The sequence below is a fragment of the Pleurodeles waltl genome, chromosome 2_2 (assembly GCF_031143425.1).
Source record: "Pleurodeles waltl isolate 20211129_DDA chromosome 2_2, aPleWal1.hap1.20221129, whole genome shotgun sequence".
Taxonomy (NCBI): domain Eukaryota; kingdom Metazoa; phylum Chordata; class Amphibia; order Caudata; family Salamandridae; genus Pleurodeles; species Pleurodeles waltl.
Window position 1 is genome coordinate 890,811,915 of NC_090439.1, and position 22,364 is coordinate 890,834,278.

At 46.2% G+C, this 22,364-nt stretch overlaps 1 protein-coding gene across 8 annotated transcripts in view; it reads right to left on the reverse strand.

The window, feature by feature from the left end:
• Positions 1-22,364, reverse strand: part of UBR5 (ubiquitin protein ligase E3 component n-recognin 5) — a 1,605,594-nt gene that overhangs the window by 937,386 nt on the left and 645,844 nt on the right. For all 8 annotated transcript variants that reach the window (XM_069220579.1, XM_069220580.1, XM_069220578.1 and 5 more), the window contains one exon: positions 1,973-2,068. In XM_069220579.1, the coding sequence (XP_069076680.1) occupies positions 1,973-2,068 (96 nt within the window). The remainder of the gene's footprint in view (positions 1-1,972; positions 2,069-22,364) is intronic.

The following is a 22,364-nucleotide window of genomic DNA, read 5'->3' on the forward strand; positions in this document are numbered from 1 at the left end:
ATCTTTGGGCCCCAGACGCTGTGTTAGCACCCTGCACCCGGCTGCCCCCGATGGTGTGTGTTTTGGTGCTAACCTGTGGCCCATCCGGTGCTTACCTAAACTCTCCCGGTCTGCCCTCCAAAGATGTGGGTACTTACCTGTAGACAGCTCACTTCTAAGCACCCCCCAGTCCTCACAGGACTCCACTGTAAACCAGACACCAACTTTGACCTCTGCACCCAGCCGGCCTCATGTTGCTGGGGGTGTACGCTTGATTTTTGGGGTCAGCGTAAACCTTGACCAGTGGACATCCTAAAACCCAAGACTGGAATCATAAGTTGTGTACTTACCTGTTTACTGTGCTAACACTCCCGCCCCAGGACTCTATGGAAAACTGCACAGAGTCAACTTTTGAGATAGAAAATTGCTACTTACTTATAAACTGCTTTATCTGCTAAAACCAAACAAAGTACATTGGATACATATGTTTGATACCCACTTATAACTGTACTTACCTGCAACAAAGTTCTTCTAGTTCTAGTTCGAAATAACAAAATCTATTTTTCTTATACGAAAACAATTGGCCTGGAGCTAGTCATTGAGTGTGCGATTCATTTACTGCCTGAGTGTACAACAAATGCTTTGCACTAGCCTCTAATAAACCTAACTGCTCAACCACACTACCACAAAAGAGCGCATTAATAGTATCTACTTTTGCCTCTGCCAAGCCTCCGGGGAACCCCTGGACTCTGTGCACACTTCATACACTCCAAAAATTTACTTCCAGCAAGAGAATAGCAAGAAGGGTGCAGAAAAAAAGGAACTGATGTCAGTGTGCTGGAATGGCACCTTACACCTTCAGGGTGAAACCTGGAGCTGAGAATTCACCTACTGGCACAGGATAGCAATATCAACTTTTGCGGTTACAGTACAGTGTCTTAATGGATCCAAGAGGTAAGTAATCTGCAGGCTGAATCATTACAAGTAAGGTGGAGCTAAATTACCATATGGAATTTCTCACTGCCCGATCACGACTAGGCCACTGTTCCCACACCCAATTATCCCAAGTGAGGGAACAGTAGGCAGGGTGCAATACCAGCAGGATTAAAAAACAAAAAATAAAAAAACAACACGCATAAGGCTCTGGCTCCAACAGGAATCAAGCCGCCTCGCCCGTTGATTACTGCCAAACTTTTTGTCTGTCAAGGATGAGCATGAAATGCTACCACATGCTAGAACTATCCTTTTACTTCTCTCCAGTACTGCCAGCCCACCAAATACTTAAGACCCTGTACACATTTACCTCCTGCTCAGAATGTGAGGCACACAGGTGTGTTATGCCCTTCAGAATAAGGAATAGCTTGCAGACGTTTGCCTTTATTTTGTGTCAGCACATTTATTTTCCATTCCAAGGAATTTAACTTATAATAGGTGGAATTCCACAATGGAACACCAGCTAGTAACAGTAATTCCAAACGACTGAAATCTCCTCATTGTAATCCATCTAACTCATAATTAGGCACATCAAAGAAACCAGAAGCTGTTTAGATTTTCTCTTAGCATGTGAAAAAACAAAAAAAAAGAAAAAAAAAGCATTAGGATCCTTGCTGAGGGAAAGAACTGTGCGTTAGAAATTAATCTGAGTCTGCCTGGATTTTTTCCTCAAGCTAAATAAAATCCATCTGAGGGAGAGAATATAAAGTAAAATGAGAACAGTTGTTTGGGGGAGGAGGAAACGGGCCTTGTCTGCAATGTAGATATACAAGTCACAAGTCCATGTTAGATAAACCTTTTCATAACACATATGGTTGACAAGAAGTTCAACATTCATAACCACTTTTCAAGGTTGGCAGTCAAAGAAAAAAAGTAAAAACTGTTTGAGTAATAATGAACATTTTGCCTGATACAAGGCAACACGAAGAATTATAGATGGAATTATCTCCTTTAAAGTCCAGACAGACTAACTGAGATAAGCAGAGATGACATGTTTCACCTGGTATTGTTGAGGTGCTTGGACCTTGACCAGTAGCTGTTGTCGCTGTTGTAAGAGACCCCACAGCAGGTGCCAGGATAAAATCAATGTCACCATCTTTAAATTAAGAAAACAGTAGGGTGCACATTAACATATTCAACACATTCATACACAAACACTATATCAATTAATGTCAATCTGCAGGGATGGAGTGACTACTTGCTAAATAAATCAAATATCTTTACAAATCTGTTAAAGGACATGAACATCAAAACCGTTACTGATGCACGAGAGAGCTACCCCATTGTGGCTCAATAAGGTTTAAGTAAGAATAAAATAACGCGCTTGAAAGGAGGAGGGGAGGGGGTATGGGGGGGTGAACCTCAAAAGCATAGTTCAAAGTAGTGTAAAATTCTGCTGTAAGGAAGATAAAAACATCACAGTGAAACCACACAGTTGTAAAGATTTGCATATGTTACTAGTACAAGTCAATGTTAATGTCAAGATCCTCATTATTACATTAGAGATAATTTACGGGGAGGCCCAATGATATGTGAAGGAAAGCCTAGAGATGAATATCAGCTGTAAAAAAATGTGTTCCATAGGTAACTGTAATTGTATTTATATAGCGCATACTAACCCCTGATGAGGCGCTGAAGCGCTTTTCAGAGTAGCATGTTACTCTGGAACCCAAAAGAATTAGTGGTGGATTAGTATAGAGAAATATGAGCTCACTTGAGTGGTGGACATGTGAGTCTGCTAGTTAGATTGAATAGAATAATGGAGGGATGGAGAGGGAAGAATCTAGGAAGTGTTAATTGGGAGATTATAGTAGTAAGATGAGGTTTGGGATGAGTAAAGGAAAGATAGGAGGGTAGAGTCCGTAGAAAGGGCTTAAGGAGATCATAGTAGTAAATTGAAGTTTGGGATGAGTCAAAGGCGAGATACATGAGGAGGAATTTAGTAGGGTTCTTTGGGAGAACATAGTAAAACTTAGGTTTGGGATAAGTCAGGAGGGATCCCAGAGGGAAGCCTCTAGGAAGCGTTATTTTGGAGATCATAGTAGTAGAATGAGGTTTTGATGAGTCAGAGTAGAAACTGAGGACAGATTGAGAGTGGTGTATGGTGAGATACAGTACTACACTGGAGAGATTGATTTGTTTTCTTGTACAGTAGGAATAAAGTAATAATTACATAGATACATGATTGCATAGAAAGGGAGTATATGTATAAGTAAAATAATTTACTGAGATTTAAAGTTGCATTCTATAAACTGAGACTCAAGTGTTCCAGTATTTGAAGGCAATTTGTGTATTTTTTATAACGTTTTATATTTTACCTTTTCACAATATTTCAACAGTGAAACGTTTGTAGAGTTAATAGTTAAATAAAACACTCATAAGCTTCTAATAAAACAACTTATATAGAAACTATGCAATGATCTATGAACATGTTAAGCATAGAATAACATATGAGTGAATATATCCAATTCCGATTTATCAAAATAGTTACCATGAGATGCTAAATGAGTGGTTGAAATATCATCTTATTGAATATGAAGAATATAAATATCTAAAAGTGGATTCTCTAAGAATTCCATGCATCTACTTTTTGCCTAAAATTCATAAAGATTAATTCCGTCCATCTGGAAGACCTATTGTGAGTCTGATAGGCTGTCTACTGGAGAATACGTCCGGATACTTAGATCTATTTTTATGTCCCTAAGTTATATAACTTATATCTATTTGTGGGGCACAACCGACTTTTTATCCAAGATTGATCAAATTCCTTGGCAAACCAGTTATCTTTTAGTGACAATGGATGTTTTATCCTTTTATTCATCCATCAAACACCAATTTGGCATGGAAGCTTGTAGGTAATTTTTGCAAACATGTCCCATATAATTTGCAAACCACACAGAAAGGATAATGACCAAGTTATCATTTTGTCTAACATATAACATCTTTTTATTTAATACTGAGTACCATCTTCAGAAACAAAGTACAGCGATGGGGACATCATTTGTGCCAACATAGGCCAACCTTTACATGGGTTGGAGGGAGAAAGAAGTGGCATGATCTGATAAATTAAGTTCCTATATATAAAAAGTAGTGTTGTGGTAAAGATTTATTGATGACCTGTTCCTCATATGGGATGGACATGAGACTGCACTACAGGAATATATTGACTTACTAAATAAGAACAACTTAAACATCCATCTAGTCACCAAATGGAACAGAAGTAAAATTGAATTTCTGGACATTTTGCTTGAGGTAAGAGATGAAACTGGAAACAACTGTGTATCGCAAACCTACAGCATGTAATTCAATATTACAAGGTAATAGTGGGCATCCGAAAGCTCTGAAATGGAGCATTCCCTACAGTCAGCACCTACGGACTTGCAGGCTCTGCTCCAGTGATTCGGCATTTGAGAACAAAACATCTGTGATGATGTAGAGATTTCTGGACAGAGGATATCCACAGCAGGTCCTTACAAATGCATACAATGAATATGTGATGGAACAACTAGGTCCTAAACAACTACTTGCCTAAACCACTGCTGCTAAACAACTAAAAAGTCTCTACAACGAAGTACTGAACAACTAATGTCTAAACAACAGTTTTGCCTGAATAACAATTGCCTGAACACAGAATTTCCAGGTAGGTTTTTCTTTTTTATGGTTTATTAGTTCTTTAGAAATATATATATATATGGAAAATGTCACTTACCCAGTGTACATCTGTTCGTGGCATGGGACGCTGCAGATTCACATGCTTTGCACATCCCGCCATCTAGTGTTGGGCTCGGAGTGTTACAAGTTGTTTTCTTCGAAGAAGTCCTTTCGAGTCACGAGATCGAGGGACTCCTCCCATTTCGGCTTCATTGCGCATGGGCGTCGACTCCATCTTAGATTGTTTTCCCGCAGAGGGTGAGGTAGGAGTTGTGTATTACAATAATAGTGCCCATGCAATGGAGTAAACATGTATGTACGTAATGTATTTTAAGGTGATATATTTACAAATTTACAAAATGTTCAAGATCAACTTCGAAACGGCTACAGGCTCCCGGGGAGGAGGGTGGGCGCATGTGAATCTGCAGCGTCCCATGCCACGAACAGATGTACACTGGGTAAGTGACCTTTTCCGTTCGATGGCATGTGTAGCTGCAGATACACATGCTTTGCATAGACTAGTAAGCAGTTATCTCCCCAAAAGCGGTGGTTCAGCCTGTAGGAGTTGAAGTTGCTTGAAACAAAGTTCGTAGTACTGCCTGGCCTACTGTGGCTTGTTGTGCTGTTAACACATCCACGCAATAGAGTTTGGTAAACGTATGAGGCGTAGACCATGTGGCTGCCTTACATATCTCAGTCATTGGAATGTTTCCTAGAAAGGCCATGGTAGCACCCTTCTTTCTAGTTGAGTGTGCCTTTGGTGTAATAGGCAGTTGTCTCTTTGCTTTGAGATAACAGGTTTGAATGCATTTAACTATCCATCTAGCAATGCCTTGTTTGGAAATTGGATTTCCTGTATGAGGTTTTTGGAAAGCAACAAATAATTGTTTTGTTTTCCGAATTTGTTTGGTTCTGTCAATGTAGTACATTAACGCTCTTTTGATGTCTAACGTATGTAGTGCTCTCTCAGCTACAGAATCTGGTTGTGGGAAGAACACTGGTAGTTCTACTGTTTGATTCAAGTGGAATGGTGATATGACTTTTGGTAAGAATTTTGGATTTGTTCGAAGAACTACTTTATGCTTGTGTATTTGAATAAATGGTTCTTGTATGGTAAATGCTTGGATTTCACTTACTCTTCTTAGAGATGTGATGGCAATTAGAAATGCAACTTTCCATGTTAAATATTGCATTTCACATGAGTGCATGGGCTCAAAAGGTGGGCCCATGAGTCGTGTTCAGACAATGTTGAGGTTCCATGAAGGGACTGGTGGTGTTCTTGGTGGTATAATTCTTTTTAGGCCTTCCATAAAGGCCTTAATGACTGGTATCCTAAACAATGAAGTTGAGTGGGTAATTTGCAGGTAAGCTGAAATTGCGGTAAGATGCATCTTAATGAATGAAAAAGCTAGTTTTGACTTTTGCAAATGTAGCAAGTAGCTTACGATGTCTTTAGCAGATGCATGTAAAGGTAGAATTTGATTATTATGGCAATAATAAAGAAACCTTTTCCACTTATTTGCATAGCAATGTCTAGTGGTTGGTTTCCTAGCCTGTTTAATGACTTCCATACATTCTTGTGTAAGGTCTAAGTGTCCGAACTCTAAGACCTCAGGAGCCAAATTGCTAGATTCAGCAATGCTGGATTGGGGTGTCTGATCTGTTGATTGTGTTGAGTTAACAGATCTGGTCTGTTTGGTAGTTTGACATGAGGTACTACTGAGAGGTCTAGTAGTGTTGTGTACCAAGGTTGTCTTGCCCAAGTTGGTGTTAAGAGTATGATTTTGAGTTTGTTTTGACTCAACTTGTTTACTAGATATGGAAGGAGTGGGAGAGGGGGGAAAAGCGTATGCAAATATCCCTGACCAACTCATCCATAATGCATTACCCAGAGACTGATCTTGTGGGTACCTGGATGCGAAGCTTTGGCATTTTGCGTTTTCTTTTGTTGCAAATAGGTCTATTTGTGGTGTCCCCCAATTTTGGAAGTACGTATGTAGTACTTGGGGGTGAATCTCCCATTCGCGGATTTGTTGGTGATCCAGATAGAGATTGTCTGCTAATTGATTCTGAATTCCTGGAATAAACTGTGCTGATAGGTGAATGTGGTTGTGTATCGCCCAATGCCATATTTTCTGTGTCAGGAGACACAACTGTGTTGAGTGTGTCCCTCCCTGTTTGTTTAGGTAATACATTGTTGTCATGTTGTCTGTTTTGACAAGAATGTGTTTGTGGCTTATTATTGGTTGAAAAGCTTTTAACGCTAGAAATACTGCCAATAGTTCTAGGTGATTTATGTGAAACTGTTTTTGTTGAGTGTTCCATTGTCCCTGAATGCTGGGTTGATTGAGGTGAGCTCCCCACCCTATCATGGAGGCATCTGTAGTTATTACGAATTGAGGCACTGGGTCTTGAAAAGGCCGCCCTTGGTTTAAATTTATATTGTTCCACCATTGAAGCGAGGTGTATGTTTGGCGGTCTATCAACACTAGATCTAGAAGTTGACCCTGTGCCTGTGACCATTGTGATGCTAGGCACTGTTGTAAGGGCCGCATGTGCAATCTTGCGTTTGGGACAATGGCTATGCATGAGGACATCATGCCTAGTAGTTTCATTACTATTTTGACTTGTATCCTTTCGTTTGGATATATGACCTGTATTACATTGTGAAATGCTTGTACTCTTTGTGGACTTGGCGTGGCAATCGCTCTTGCTGCGTCGATTGTTGCCCCTAAGTATTGCTGTGTCTGACACGGTTGAAGGTGTGACTTTGTGTAGTTGATTGAGAAACCTAGTTTGTGTAGGGTTTCTATGATGTACTTTGTGTGTTGGTTTTGATTAACCAATCATCTAGGTACGGGAACACATGTATTTGCTGCCTTCTGATATGCGCAGCTACTACTACCAGGCATTTTGTAAAAACTCTTGGCGCAGTTGTTATTCCGAATGGCAACACTTTGAATTGGTAATGTACCCCTTGGAATACAAATCTTAGGGACTTTCTGTGTGAAGGATGTATTGGTATATGGAAATATGCATCCTTGAGGTCTAGTGTTGTCATGTAGTCTTGTTGTTTGAGCAGTGGGATTACGTCTTGTAATGTCACCATGTGAAAGTGGTCTGATTTGATGTAGGTATTTAATGTTCTTAGATCTAATATAGGTCTTAGTGTTTTGTCCTTTTTGGGTATGAGAAAGTACAGAGAGTAAACTCCTGTTCCTTTCTGTTGGATTGGTACTAATTCTATTGCTCCTTTCTGTAGCAATGCCTGGACCTCTAGTCCTAGAAGATCCATGTGTTGTTTTGACATATTGTGTGTTTTCGGTGGGACGTTTGGAGGGAATTTGAGAAATTCTATGCAATAACCATGCTGGATAATTGCCAGTACCCAAGTGTCTGTTGTTATGTCCTCCCAATGTTTGTAAAAATTGCTTAGTCTCTCCCCCCAGTCCCCCCACTCCCCACAGGTGTTATGTGTTGGGGATGTGTGACTTGGAAGTCACTGCTTGTTTTGAGGAGTTTCGGGGCTTTGGAACTTCCCTCTATTCTTTTGGAATTGTCCCCCTGTATATTGCCCCCGAAAACTTCCCCGCTGATATTGGCTTTGATAAGTGGGCCTTGCTTGTGAGGTTGTGGCTTCTGTAGGTTGACCTCGAATCCCCCCCCCTAAGTTGTGTTTTGCGAAATGTGCCTCTGCTCTGTGGGGAGTAGAGTGCGCCCATGGCTTTTGCCGTATCAGTGTCTTTTTTAAGTTTCTCAATAGCAGTGTCCACCTCCGGCCCAAACAACTGCTGTTCATTAAAAGGTATATTCAGCACGGCTTGTTGTATTTCTGGCTTGAATCCTGACGTACGCAACCATGCGTGTCTCCTTATTGTTACTGTAGTATTTACTGTCCTTGCAGCTGTATCTGCTGCATCCATTGCTGACCGTATCCGATTGTTTGAGATACTTTGTCCTTCCTCCACCACTTGTTGTGCCCTTTTTTGGAACTCTTTGGGTAAGTGTTCTATGAAATGCTGCATTTCGTCCCAATGAGCTCTATCTTATCTTGCCGGAAGTGCTTGTAAGTTGGCAATGCGCCATTGGTTTGCTGCTTGTGCCGCAACCCTTTTCCCCGCCGCGTCGAATTTGCGACTCTCCTTGTCTGGAGGTGGAGCGTCTCCTGAGGTATGAGAGTTTGCTCTCTTGCGAGCTGCCCCAACAACCAGAGTCTGGTGTTAATTGCTCCGTAATATAAACAGGGTCTGTTGGCAGTGGCTTGTACTTTTTCTCGACCCTTGGAGTTATGGCCCTGCCTTTCACAGGATCCTGAAATACTTGTTTGGATTGTTTTAGCACTACAGGGAGCATAGGTAAGCTTTGGTATTGGCTATGAGTGGAGGATAGTGTATTAAACAAAAAGTCATCCTCAATTGGTTCTGCATGCAAGGTGACGTTATGAAAAGCAGCTGCCCTTGAGACCACCTGCGTGTAGGATGTACTGTCTTCAGGTGGCGACGGCCTCGCAGGGTAACAGTCTGGGCTGTTATCTGATACCGGAGCATCATAAAGGTCCCATGCGTCGGGATCATCTTGACTCATTGCAGTATGAGTCGGGGATTGCATCAGCGGTGGAGTGGCTACTGGTGATGCATGCATTGATGGTGGTGGAGATGGTGGCGGAGTTGTTTGTCTTGCCACCTTTGCCTGTGGATGCTTGTCCTTTTCTTGAAAGGCAAGTCTTCTATTCATTTTAATTGGGGGGAAGAGTGCTTATCTTCCCTGTGTCCTTTTGAATGTGGAGCCTCCTTTGAGTGTAGTCTGGCTCCATTGATTCAAGTTCTTGTCCGAACTTATGTCCTTGCATTTGGGAGGACAATCCCTGTTCCTCTGTGTAGGAACCTGTTTTCGGCTCCGAGGCTGGATGTTTCGGAATCGAAACCTTTTCGGTTGCTTTTTTGGGCTCCGACAAAACCTTTTTTATTTTTGGCGTTGTGGTGTCTCGGTGCCGACCCATTTCGGTGCCACTGTCTCGGTGCCGAACTTGCTCGGAGCCGCTGCCTCGGGCCCGAGATTGCTGTGTGCCGGTATCTCGACCGGAGTCGGATGACTTCGACACAAGCGTGCCCTTTTTCGGTGCTGATGATCGGTCACCTATTTTTCGGGTTAAGCCATGGCCTGTTGGCGGTGGCGTCCCCTGGGCTTTTGTGGTCTTCTCGTGAGTTTTATGTTTCAACGTCTTACTCACGGTTTTCGGCGTTTCTTCAGGATCAAGCTCGTCTGAGTCCGACTCCTGGATGGAGAAGGTTTCTTCTTCCTCCTCGAAACGCCCTTGTCCTGTCGGCGCCGACGCCATCTGCAGTCTTCTCGCTCTTCTGTCTCTTAATGTCTTCCTCGACCGAAATGCTCGACAGGCTTCACAAGTATCTTCCTTGTGCTCTGGAGACAAACACAAGTTACAGACCAGGTGCTGATCTGTATACGGATAATTGTTATGACAAACAATCTAAGATGGAGTCGACGCCCATGCGCAATGAAGCCGAAATGGGAGGAGTCCCTCGATCTCGTGACTCGAAAAGACTTCTTCGAAGAAAACAACTTGTAACACTCTGAGCCCAACACTAGATGGCAGGAACAGTGCACAGCATGTGAGTCTGCAGCGGAACATGCCACAAACAGATGTACACGGGGGGTCCTGGGGGCTGCGGATGCAGTGTCTTTACCAGGCGTCTCGTTCCTTGAAGCAGGCATTCGCGGTCAGGGGGGAGCCTCTGGATTCCCTCTGCAGGCGTCGCTGTGGGGGCTCGGGGGGGGTCAACTCTGGCTACTCACAGGCTCGCAGTCGCCGGAGAGTCCTCCCTGTAGTGTTGGTTTTCCGCAGGTCGAGCCGGAGGTGTCGGGTGCAGAGCGGCAGGAAACGTGTGATCTTTAAAAGTTGCTTCTTTGTTCCAAAGTTGCAGTCTTTGTGGAACAGGGCCGCTGACCTCAGGAGTTTCTTGGTCCTTTTAGATGCAGGGTAGTCCTCTGAGGCTTCAGAGGTCGCTGGACCCTGGGGGACGCGTCGCTGTTGCAGTTTTTCTTGAAGTGGGGAGACAGGCCGGTAGGGCTGGGGCCAGAGCAGTTGGTGTCTCCGTCTTCTCTGCAGGGCTTCATGTCAACAGTCCTTCTTCGTCTTCAGGTTGCAGGAATCTATCTTGCTTGGTTCTGGGGGCCCCTAAATACTCAATTTAGGGGTGTGTTTAGGTCTGGGAGGTTAGTAGCCAATGGCTACTAGCCCTGAGGGTGGCTACATCCTCTTTGTGCCTCCTCCCAGTGGTGAGGGGGTCACATCCCTAATCCTATTGGGGGGATCCTCCATCTGCAAGATGGAGGATTTCTAAAAGTCAGAGTCACCTCAGCTCAGGACACCTTAGGGGCTGTCCTGACTGGTGGGTGACGACTCCTTGTTTTTCTCATTATCTCCTCCAGCCTTGCCGCCAAAAGTGGGGGCAGTGGGCGGAGGGGCGGGCATCTCCACTAGCTGGGATGCCCTGTGGCACTGTAACAAAGGGGGTGAGCCTTTGAGGCTCACCGTCAGGTGTTACAGTTCCTACAGGGGGAGGTGAGAAGCATCTCCACTCAGTACAGGCTTTGTTCCTGGCCACAGAGTGACAAAGGCACTCTCCCCATGTGGCCAGCAACACGTTTGGTGTGTGGCAGGCTGGCAAAACTAGTCAGCCCACACTGGAAGTCGGGTATGTTTTCAGGGGGAATCTCTAAGATGCCCTGTGGGTGGATTTCACAATAAAATGTACACTGGCATCAGCGTGCATTTATTGTGCTGAGAAGTTTGATACCAAACTTCACAGTTTTCAGTGTAGCCATTATGGTGCTGTGGAGTTTGTGTATGACAGACTCCCAGACCATATACTCTTATGGCTACCCTGCACTTACAATGTCTAAGGTTTTGCTTAGACACTGTAGGGGCATTGTGCTCATGCACCTATGCCCTCACCTGTGGTATAGTGCACCCTGCGTTAGGGCTGTAAGGCCTGCTAGAGGGGTGACTTACCTATGCCATAGGCAATGTGAGGTTGGCATGGCACTCTGAGGGGAGTGCCATGTCGACTTAGTCATTTTCTCCCCACCAGCACACACCAGCTGGCAAGCAGTGTGTCTGTGCTGAGTGAGGGGTCCCCAGGGTGGCATAAGACATGCTGCAGCCCTTAGAGACCTTCCCTGGCATCAGGGCCCTTGGTACCAGGGGTACCAGTTACAAGGGACTTACCTGGATGCCAGGGTGTGCCAATTGTGGAGACAAAGGTACAGGTTAGGGAAAGAACACTGGTGCTGGGGCCTGGTTAGCAGTGCTCAGCACACTTTCAAATCATAACTTGGCATCAGCAAAGGCAAATAGTCAGGGGGTAACGATGCCAAGGAGGCATTTCCTTACACACACCCCGCCCCCCAAACGAAAGAGGATGAGACTAACCTTTCCCAAGAGAGTCTTCATTTTCTAAGTGGAAGAACCTGGAAAGGCCATCTGCATTGGCATGGGCAGTCCCAGGTCTGTGTTCCACTATAAAGTCCATTCCCTGTAGGGAGATGGACCACCTCAACAGTTTTGGATTTTCACCTTTCATTTGCATTAGCCATCTGAGAGGTCTGTGGTCAGTTTGAACTACAAAGTGAGTACCAAAGAGGTATGGTCTCAGCTTCTTCAGGGACCAAACCACAGCAAAGGCCTCCCCCTTTCAATGGCACTCCAACACTGCTCCCTGGGGAGTAACCTCCTGCTAATGAAAGCAACAGGCTGGTCAAGGCCATCATCATTTGTTTGGGACAAAACTGCCCCTATCCCATGTTCAGAGGCATCAGTCTGCACAATGAACTGCTTGGAGTAATCTGGAGCTTTTAGAACTGGTGCTTTTCACATAGCTTGTTTCAGGGTGTCAAAGGCGTGTTGTCATTCTACAGTCCAGTTTACCTTCTTAGGCATTTTCTTGGAGGTAAGTTCTGTGAGGGGCGTCACTATTGATCCATATCCCTTCACAAACCTCCTGTAGTAGCCAGTCAAGCCAAGGAATGCGCTGACTTGAGTCTGGGTTTTTGGAGCTACCCTGTCCAGAATAGTCTGGCTCTTGGGTTGGAGTGGCTGAACTTGGCCTCCACCTACAAGGTGTCCCAAGTAAACCACAGTTCCCTGCCCTATCTGACATTTGGATGCCTTGATAGCGAGGCCTGCTGCTTGCAAGGCCTTCAAAACCTTCTTCAGATGGACCAGGTGATCCTGCCAGTTGCAGCTAAAGACAGCAATATCGGCACGATAAGCTGCACTAAAGGACTCCAAGCTAGCAAGGACTTGATTCACCAACCTTTGGAAGGTGGCAGGGGCATTCTTTAAGCCAAAGGGCATTACAGTAAACTGATAATGCCCTTCAGGTGTGGAGAATGCGGTCTTTTCTTTTGCTCCTGGTGCCATTTTGATTTGCCAGTACCCTGCTGTCAAGTAAAAGGTACTTAAGAATTTGGCTGAACCTAATTTGTCTATGAGCTCATCTGCCCTTGGGATGGGTTGAGTATCTGTCTTGGTGAGAGTTGAGCCCTCTGTGGTCCACACAAAAACCTAATCTCTCTCTCCATCTTTGGTATGAGGTTTAGGGACCAAGACCACTGGGCTAGCCCAGGGGCTGTCAGAGTGCTCAATTGCTCCCAATTCCAGCATCTTGTGGACTTCCACCTTGATGCTGTCCTTAACTTGATCAGACTGTCTGAATATCTTGTTTTTGACAGGCATGCAGTCTCCTCTGTCCACATCATGGGTACACAGGTGTGTCTGACCAGGGGTTAGGGAAAAGAGCTTAGCAAACTGTTGTAAGACCTTCCTACAGTCAGATTGCTGTTGGTCAGAGAGGGTATCTGAATAGATCACTCCATCAACTGAGCCATCTTTAGTGTCAGTGGAGAGGAGATCAGGGAGATGTTCACTCTCAGCTTCCTGGTCCTCATCTGTAACCATCAACAGGTTCACATCTGCCCTGTCATGAAAGAGTTTGAGGCGGTTCACATGGATCACCCTTTTGGGGATGCTGCTAGTGCCTAGGTCTACCAGGTAAGTGATCTGGCTCTTTCTCGCTAGCACTGGTTAAGGGCCACTCCATCTGTCCTGAAGTGCCCTGGGAGCCACAGGCTCCAGAACCCAGACTTTCTGCCTTGGCTGAAATTCAACCATTGCAGCCTTTTGGTCATACCACATCTTTTGTAGCTGTTGGCTGACCTCAAGGTTTTTACTTGCCTTTTCCATGTACTCTGCCATCCTGGAACGTAGGCCTAGTACATAGTTGACTATAGCTTGTTTAGGCTCACGAAGAGGTCTCTCTCAGCCTTCCTTGACAAGAGCTAGTGGCCCCCTTACAGGATGGCCAAACAGAAGTTCAAAGGGGGAAAACCCTACTCCCTCTCTGTAGGCGAAAAGCAGACATGGCAAGAGGACATCCCATCTCCTTTTGAGCTTTTCAGGGAGCCCCATGATCATGCCCTTCAATGCCATGTTAAATCTTTCTACAAGACCATTGGTTTGTGGATGGTATGGTCTATTTTTAAGTCACCCCACATTCATTCCACATATGTTTCAGGTATGCTGACATGAAGTTGGTACCTCGATCAGACAACACCTCCTTAGGAAATCCCACTCTGGTAAAGATACCAATGAGTGTTTTAGCTACTGCAGGCGCAGTAGTGGACCTAAGGGGAATTGCTTCAGGGTATCTAGTGGCATGATCCACTAGGATATATTGGTTCCCTGAGGCTGTGGGAGGTTCAAGTGGACCCACTATGTCCACACCCACTCTTTCAAAGGGGACCCCCAACACTGGAAGTAGAATGAGGGGGGCCTTTGGATGGCCACCTGTCTTACCACTGGCTTGACAGGTGGCACAGGAGACACAAAACTCCTTGACTTTCTGGGACATGTTGGGCCAATAGAAATGGTTGACTAACCTTTCCCAAGTCTTGGTTTGTCCCAAGTGTCCAGCAAGTGGAATATCATGGGCTAAGGTCAGAATGACCTCCCTAAGCTCCTGAGGCACTACCACTCTCCTAGTGGCACTAGGTTTGGGATCTCTTGCCTCAGTGTAGAGGACACCATCTTACCAATAGACCCTATGTGTTCCAGTGATTTTGCCTTTTGCTTCCTCAGCAGCTTGCTGCCTGAGGCCTTCAAGAGAGGGACAGGTTTCTTGCCCCTTACACAACTGTTCCCTTGTGGGCCCCCCTGGGCCTAAGAGTTCAACCTGATAAGGTTCGAATTCCATGGGCTAAGTTCCCCTCAGAGGGCAGAACTTCTTCCTGGGAAGAGAGGTTCTTTTTCTTGTGTTGTGTTGAAGCTGGTTCCCCAGTCTTCTTTCCTTTTCTCTTGGAGGGTTGGCCATTATTCCAGGCTCCAACACCTCTTTTTCACCCTGAGCTCTGCACTGTGCCCTTGTCTTGACACACCAGTTCAGAGATACCCAGCATGGCTGCATGGGTTTTGAGTTCTACCTCAGCCCATGCTGAGGACCCCAGGTCATTTACAAGCAAACAGTTTACAGGGATACTTGAGGAGACTACCACCTGTTTCAGGCCAGTGACCCCTCCCCATTCTAAAGTTACCATAGCCATGGGATGTACTTTAGTCTGATTGTCAGCATTGGTGACTGGATACGGTTGTCCAGTCAGGTATTGTCCTGGGGGAAACCAGTTTGTCTGTCACCATTGTGACACTGGCACCTGTATCCCTCAGGCCTTCTACACTAGTCCCATTAATTAAGAGATGCTGTCTGTATTTTTGCATATTAGGGGGCCAGGCAGCCAGTGTGGCTAAGTCCACCCCACCCTCAGAAACTAATGTAGCTTCAGTGTGAACCCTGATTTGCTCTGGGCACACTGTTGATCCCACCTGGAGACTGGCTATTGCAGTGCCAACTGGAGTACAGTTTGAAGTGGAACCTGTCTTAGGACAGGCCTTGTCTCCAGTTTGGTGTCCCTGTTGATTACAGCTACGACACCAGGCCTTTTTGGGATCAAAGTTTTTACCCTTGTACCCAAAATTGGATTGTGAAGAGGCTTTGGACTCTCCCTCCTGAGCAGGGTTTTGGGGCCCTTTAGAAGACTCTTTACTTTTACCCTTGGATGTCTCAACACTCTTCCCCTGGGGAGTCTTTATGACCCCCTTCTTTTCGCCACCCCCTGTGGAAGTCTTGGTCTCCCTTGTCTTGAGCCAGTGGTCTGCCTTCTTTCCCAATTCTTGGGGAGAAATTGGACCTAGGTCTACCAGATGCTGATGCAGTTTATCATTGAAACTATTACTTAAAAGGTGTTCCTTCATAAACAAATTATACAGCCCTTCATAATCATTTACACCATTGCCATTAATCCAACCATCTAGTGTTTTAACTAAGAAGTCAACAAAATCAACCCAGGTCTGTCTCGAGGATTTTTGAGCCCCCTTGAACCTAATCCTGTACCCCTCAGTTGAGAATCAAAAGCCCTCAATCAGGGTAGCCTTCATGAGGTCATAGGATTCTGCATCTTTTCCAGAGAGTGTGAGGAGTCTATCCCTACACTTTCCAGTGAACATTTCCCAAAGGAGAGCACCACAGTGAGATTTGTTTACTTTTCTGGTTGCACAAGCCCTCTCAAAAGCTGTGAACCACTTGGTGATATCATCACTATCTTCATATTTTGTTACAATCCCTTTGGGGAGTTTTAGCATGTCAGTATTCTCTCTGACCCTATTTAAGTTGCTGCCATCATTGATGGGAGCTAAGCCCATCTCTTGTCTTTCTCTTTATATTGCTAGGAGCCGTCTCTCCACAGCCAATCTTTTGGCCATCCTGGCTAACAGGAGGTAATCTTCATTGAGGCTGCCCTCAATGCTTCCAGAGCTGTTGGACTCCCCTGTGGGAGAAGCAGCATCTCTGACTATTACTTGTGGAGTCAGGGTTTGAGAAACCCTGGGCTCCCTAACTGGGACAGGAGGGGGGAAATTCTCCTCCTGGTCACTAGCTTCCCTCTCTGTAAGGTTGTCTTCAGAGGGGTTGTCTCTAGCAAACTCTGCCAAAAGCTCCTGAAGCTATACTTTGGTAGGGTTTGATCCAGTTTCTATCTTTTTGATTTTACAGAGAGTCCTTAACTCTGACATCCTAAGATGCAGGCAAGGGGTAAGGTTGAGCTCCACCACCATCTCTTCTGTAGTAGACATTATTTTTCTAAAAGTTGGGATACTTTTAAGAATCTTAACTATCTCTAGAACTTAAAACCAAACTTTTACAAAACTTTTAAACTCTAAAAGAAATGCTAACAGGGACTAACACAAGGCCCTAGCAGGACTTTTAAAAATTTAGTAAAATTGCTCAAATTTCAAAAATAAGTTTCTAATGACAATTTTTGGAATTTAGTCGTGTGATCAGGTATTGGCTGAGTGGTCCAGGAAATGCAAAGTCTTGTACCCCACCGCTGATCCACCAATGTAGAAAGTTCCTCTGTATATACTATTTCAAAGTAAGAAATAGTGTGCACAGTGTCAAAGTGTTCCCCTTAGAGTAAAGATAGTGGCAAAAGTAGATAATTCTAATGCTCTATTTTGTGGTAGTGTGGTCAAGCAGTAGGCTTATCAGAGGGTAGTGTTAAGCATTTGTTGTACACACACAGGCAATACATGAGGAACACACACTCAAAGACTTACCCCATGCCAATAGGTTTTTATATTAAAAAATATATTTTCTTAGTTTATTTTAAGAACCACAGGTTCAAGATTTACAGTTAATACTTTAAATGTAAGGTACTTTAGGAAGTTTGAATGAAAGCAATATCACATACAGTCTTTCTAAAAATGGCAATAAGCTATTTTCAACGTGGTCACTTCGTGCATAAATCAACAGTTCCTGGGGGAGGTAAGTAAAGGTTAGTTTTGGAGATAAGTAAAACACTTACAAGTATTACGTTTGGGGCACAGGCAGCCCACCATTGGGGGCTCAAGGCAACCCCAAAGTTACCACATCAGCAGCTCAGCACCGGTCAGGTGCAGAGGTCAAAGAGGTGCCCAAAACACATAGGCGTCAATGGGGAACAGGGGTGCTCCGGTTCCATTCTGCCAGCAGGTAAGTACTTGCGTCCTCAGGGGGCAGACCAGGGGGGTTTTGTAGAGCACCGGGGGGGGGCTTACACACAAGAAGGCACAGAAAGTACACCCTCAGCGGCACAGGGGCAGCCGGGGTGCAGTGTGCAAACAGGCGTTGGGTTTTAGATTGAAAACAATGGAGGGACCCGGTGGTCACTTCAACGATGCAGGCAGGCACAGGGGGACTCCTCGGGGTAGCCACCACCTGGGCTAGACAGAGGGTCGCTCCTGCACTGGAGTTCGGTTCCTTCAGGTCCTGGGGGCTGCGGTGCAGTGTTGGTTCCAGGTGTCGGGTCTCCTGTTACAGGCAGTCGCGGTCAGGGGGAGCCTCTGGATTCTCTCTGCAGGCGTCGTTGTGGGGGCTAAAGGGGGGGTGGGGGGGTGGGGGGAGAGTCTCTGGTTATTGCATGGGCTAGCAGTCACCGGGGAGTCCTTTGTTTTCTGCAGGTCGAGCCAGGGGCGTTGGGTGCAGAGTGGGAAGTCAGGGCCGCTGCTCACAGGAGTTTCTTGGTCCTGGGGGTCAGGGCAGTCCTCTGAGGCTTCAGAGGTCACTGGTCCCTGTCGGATGCGTCGCTGGAGCAGGTTTTCGAAGTTGGAGACAGGCCAGTAGGGCTGGGGCCAAATCAGTTGTCTTCCTCCTTCTCTGCAGGCCTGTAGGTCAGCAGCCCTTCTTTCATCAGGTTGCAGGAATCTCCTTTCCTGGGATCTGGGGAGCACTTAAATACTGAATTTAGGGGTGTGTTTAGGTCTGGAAGGGCAGTAGCCAATGGCTACTGTCCTTGAGGGTGGCTACAACCTCTTTGTGCCTCCTCCCGGTGAGGAGGGGGGAACATCCCTAATCCTATTGGGGGAATCCTCCAAACTCAAGATGGAGGATTTCTCAAGGCAGGGGTCACCTCAGCTCAGGACACCTTAGGGGCTGTCCTGGCTGGTGGGGGACGACTCCTTGTTTTTCTCATCATCTCCTCCAGCCTTGCCACCAAAAGTGGGGGCAGTGGCCAGAGGGGCGGGCATCTCCACTAGCTGGGATGCCCTGGGGCGCTGTAACAAAAGGGGTGAGCCTTTGAGGCTCACCGCCAGGTGTTACAGTTCCTGCAGGGGAGGTGAGAAGCACCTCCACCCAGTACAAGATTTGTTCCTGGCCACAGAGTGAAAAAGGCACTCTCCCTATGTGGCCAGCAACATGTCTGGTGTGTGGCAGGCTGGCAGGAACTAGTCAGCCTACACTAGAAGTCGGGTATGTTTTCAGGGGGCATCTCTAAGATGTCCTCTGGGTTTATTTTACAATAAATTGCACACTGGCAGTGTGCATTTATTGTGCTGAGAAGTTTGATACCAAACTTCCCAGCTTTCAGTGTAGTCATTATGGAACTATGGAGTTCCATAAAACTAAGGTTTTGCTTAGACACTGTAGGGTCATAGTGCTCATGCGCATATGCCCTCATCTGTGGTATAGTGCACCCTGCCTTAGGGCTGTAAGGCCTTCTAGAGGGGTGACTTACCTATGCCAAAGGCAGTATGGGGTTGGCATGGGCACTCTGAGGGGAGTGCCATGTCGACTTAGTCATTTTCTCCCCACCAGGACACAAAAGCTGTGAAGCAGGGTCCATGGGTGAGTGAGGGGTCCCTAATGTGGCATAAAACATGCTGCAGCCCTTAGAGACCTTCCCTGGCATCAGAAACCTTGGTACCAGCGGTACCAGTTACAAGGGACTTACCTGAGTGCCAGGGTTGTGCCAATTGTGGAGACAAAGGTACAGTTTAGGGAAAGAACACTGGAGCTGGGGCCTGGTTAGCAGGGTCCCAGCACACTTTCAAATCAAATCTTAGCATCAGCAAAGGCAAAAGGTTAGCGGGTAACCATGCCAAGGAGGCATTTCCTTACACCGCCCCACTCCAGCGCAAAACAAACCGCCCCTCTCCAAACCAGTACACCTCATCCCAATTCAACCTACTCCATCCCAATTCACTCTACTCCTATCCAGCCCAGCCCTCTCCAATCCACCCCAATCCACCCCACCCCTCACCCCAATCCACCCTACTCTACTCACTTCCAGTTCACTCCAATCCACTACAAAAAAATCCATTCTAAGCCTCCCCAACCCACTCCAATCCACCCCTACTCCCACACAATCCACCCCACATCAGTGCATTTGGGAGGAGTGAAGTAGACTGGGGTGTACTGCACAATCATGTGTTAAAGCATACTTTCGAAATTTACACTTAAGAAACATTCCCATTCCCATCCCAATTCAACTCACACCATTGCTATCCAATCCATCCCACTCCAATCCCCCCACACCAATTCAAACTTGTCAACCCCACTCAAATCCTGGGTCACAGTAGAAGTCTGTCTTTTGCTTCTTTGTAAGAATGTCATGGCACTCCACTCTGGACAGAAGCTGCTAACTTTTGTCTATTGATAAAATTGATTCTGGCTTCATATATTTGTAAAGCAATCAAACAAAGATCACATATGCACAGTGAGAGCTGAGCCCATATGCTGCGTCTAATATGTAAAGGTCGGCTTTCAAGATCTGGTACTCAGAAGACTTGCATTTCATTAAAGTACACTTTAGAATAGTAGGAATTCCAGGTTAAACAAAGGTGGCTGGCAGGACTAATCTATTAAAAGAGCAAATGGGACTGATGAAAAAATCCACAAATGTTTACTTTCAAAAACACTCTTCACCTTCTCCGCTGGGGACTGGAGAGTGAAAATGTTGGGGTACACTGATGGCATGGGTGCAGACGTAAGGAACCCTGACTGTACACAGCACATCATGAATAGTGATGTGCAGATGTGCACTGAGCTCATTTTCGCGCAAGAAAACCTTCTCACAAGTCTGTAGGTAGAAAGACTTAGAAGTACAGAAGTAATGGAATTGGGTAACAAATTAAAGGCAACTTAAATAGAGGATGGCATAGTTGGGTGTGGGGAAGATAAGGGAGAGATGTGAAGCGTGGCTGACAGAAAAACTGGTAAATGGAGGGATGGTGGAGTGCTGCATCAGGGGTTAAAGATGGAACATAGGTGAGGAAAGGGAGGTAGAGTTAGCTAGAAATTATTGAGGGCTTGGATACATAGCAAGAGAAGCAGGACGTAGACATGGAAAGAACTATGGCATGGGGCTAACAATGGGCACAAGACAAGGATCCAGACCAATGGCAAACAGCTTAGTGAGAGAGCAAGAACAGCCATGCACCAGAGGTGAGGAATGGAGGTATACAAGAGATCTCGGAGCAAAATAATGGAGATCAGTCAGACAAGACCTCACCTATGGTATAGTGCACCCTGCCTTAGGGCTGTAAGGCCTGCTAGAGGGGTGACTTATCTATACTGCATAGGCAGTGTGAGGTTGGCATGGCACCCTGAGGGGAGTGCCATGTCGACTTACTCGTTTTGTCCTCACCAGCACACACAAGCTGGCAAAGCAGTGTGTCTGTGCTGAGTGAGGGGTCCCCAGGGTGGCATAAGATATGCTGCAGCCCTTAGAAGAAGAGGACTGCTAAGCTGAAAAACCCTGCAGAGAAGACGGAGACACCAACTGCTTTGGCCCCAGCTCTACCGGCCTGTCTCCCCCCTTCTGAAGAAACTGCTCCAGCGACGCTCTCCCCAGGACCAGTGACCCCTGAATCCTCAGAGGACTGCCCTGCTCTAAAAGGACCAAGAAACTCCCGAGGACAGCGGCTCTGTTCACCCAGGACTGCAACTTTGCTTCCAAAGAAGCAACTTCAAGACAACTGCGTTTCCCGCCGGAAGCGTGAGACTTGCTACTCTGCACCCGACGCCCCCGGCTCGACTTGTGGAGAAACACTGCAGGGAGGACTCCCCGGCGACTCCGAGACTGTGAGTAACCAGAGTTGCCCCCCCCCTGAGCCCCCACAGCGACACCTGCAGAGGGAATCCCGAGGCTCCTCCTGACCGCGACTGCCTGACTCCCAGATCCGACGCCTGGTAAAGACTCTGCACCCGCAGCCCCCAGGACCTTAAAGATCGGAACTCCAGTGCAGGAGTGACCCCCAGGAGGCCCTCTCCCTTGCCCAGGTGGTGGCTACCCTGAGGACCCCCCCCCCCCCCCCCCCCCCCCCCCTTGCCTGCATCGCTGAAGAGACCCCTTGGTCTCCCATTGATTTCCATTGGAAACCCGACAAGTGTTTGCACACTGCACCCAGCCGCCCCCGTGCTGCTGAGGGTGTACTTTCTGTGCTAACTTGTGTGTCCCCTGGTGCCCTACAAATCCCCCCTGGTCTGCCCTCCGAAGACGCGGGTACTTACCTGCTGGAAGACAGGAACCGGGGCACCCCCTTCTCCATTGAAGCCTATGCGTTTTGGGCATCACTTTGACCTCTGCACCTGACCGGCCGTGAGCTGCTGGTGTGGTAACTTTGGGGTTGCTCTGAACCCCCAATGGTGGGCTACCTTGGACCCCAACTTGAACCCCGTAGGTGGTTTACTTACCTGCAAGAACTAACAAACTCTTACTCTCCCTAGGAACTGTGAAAATTGCACTGTCTAGTTTTAAAATAGCTATATGTGATTTATTTGAAAAGTATATATGCTATTGTGATTATTCAAAGTTCCTAAAGTACCTTCCTGCAATACCTTTCATTTGAAGTA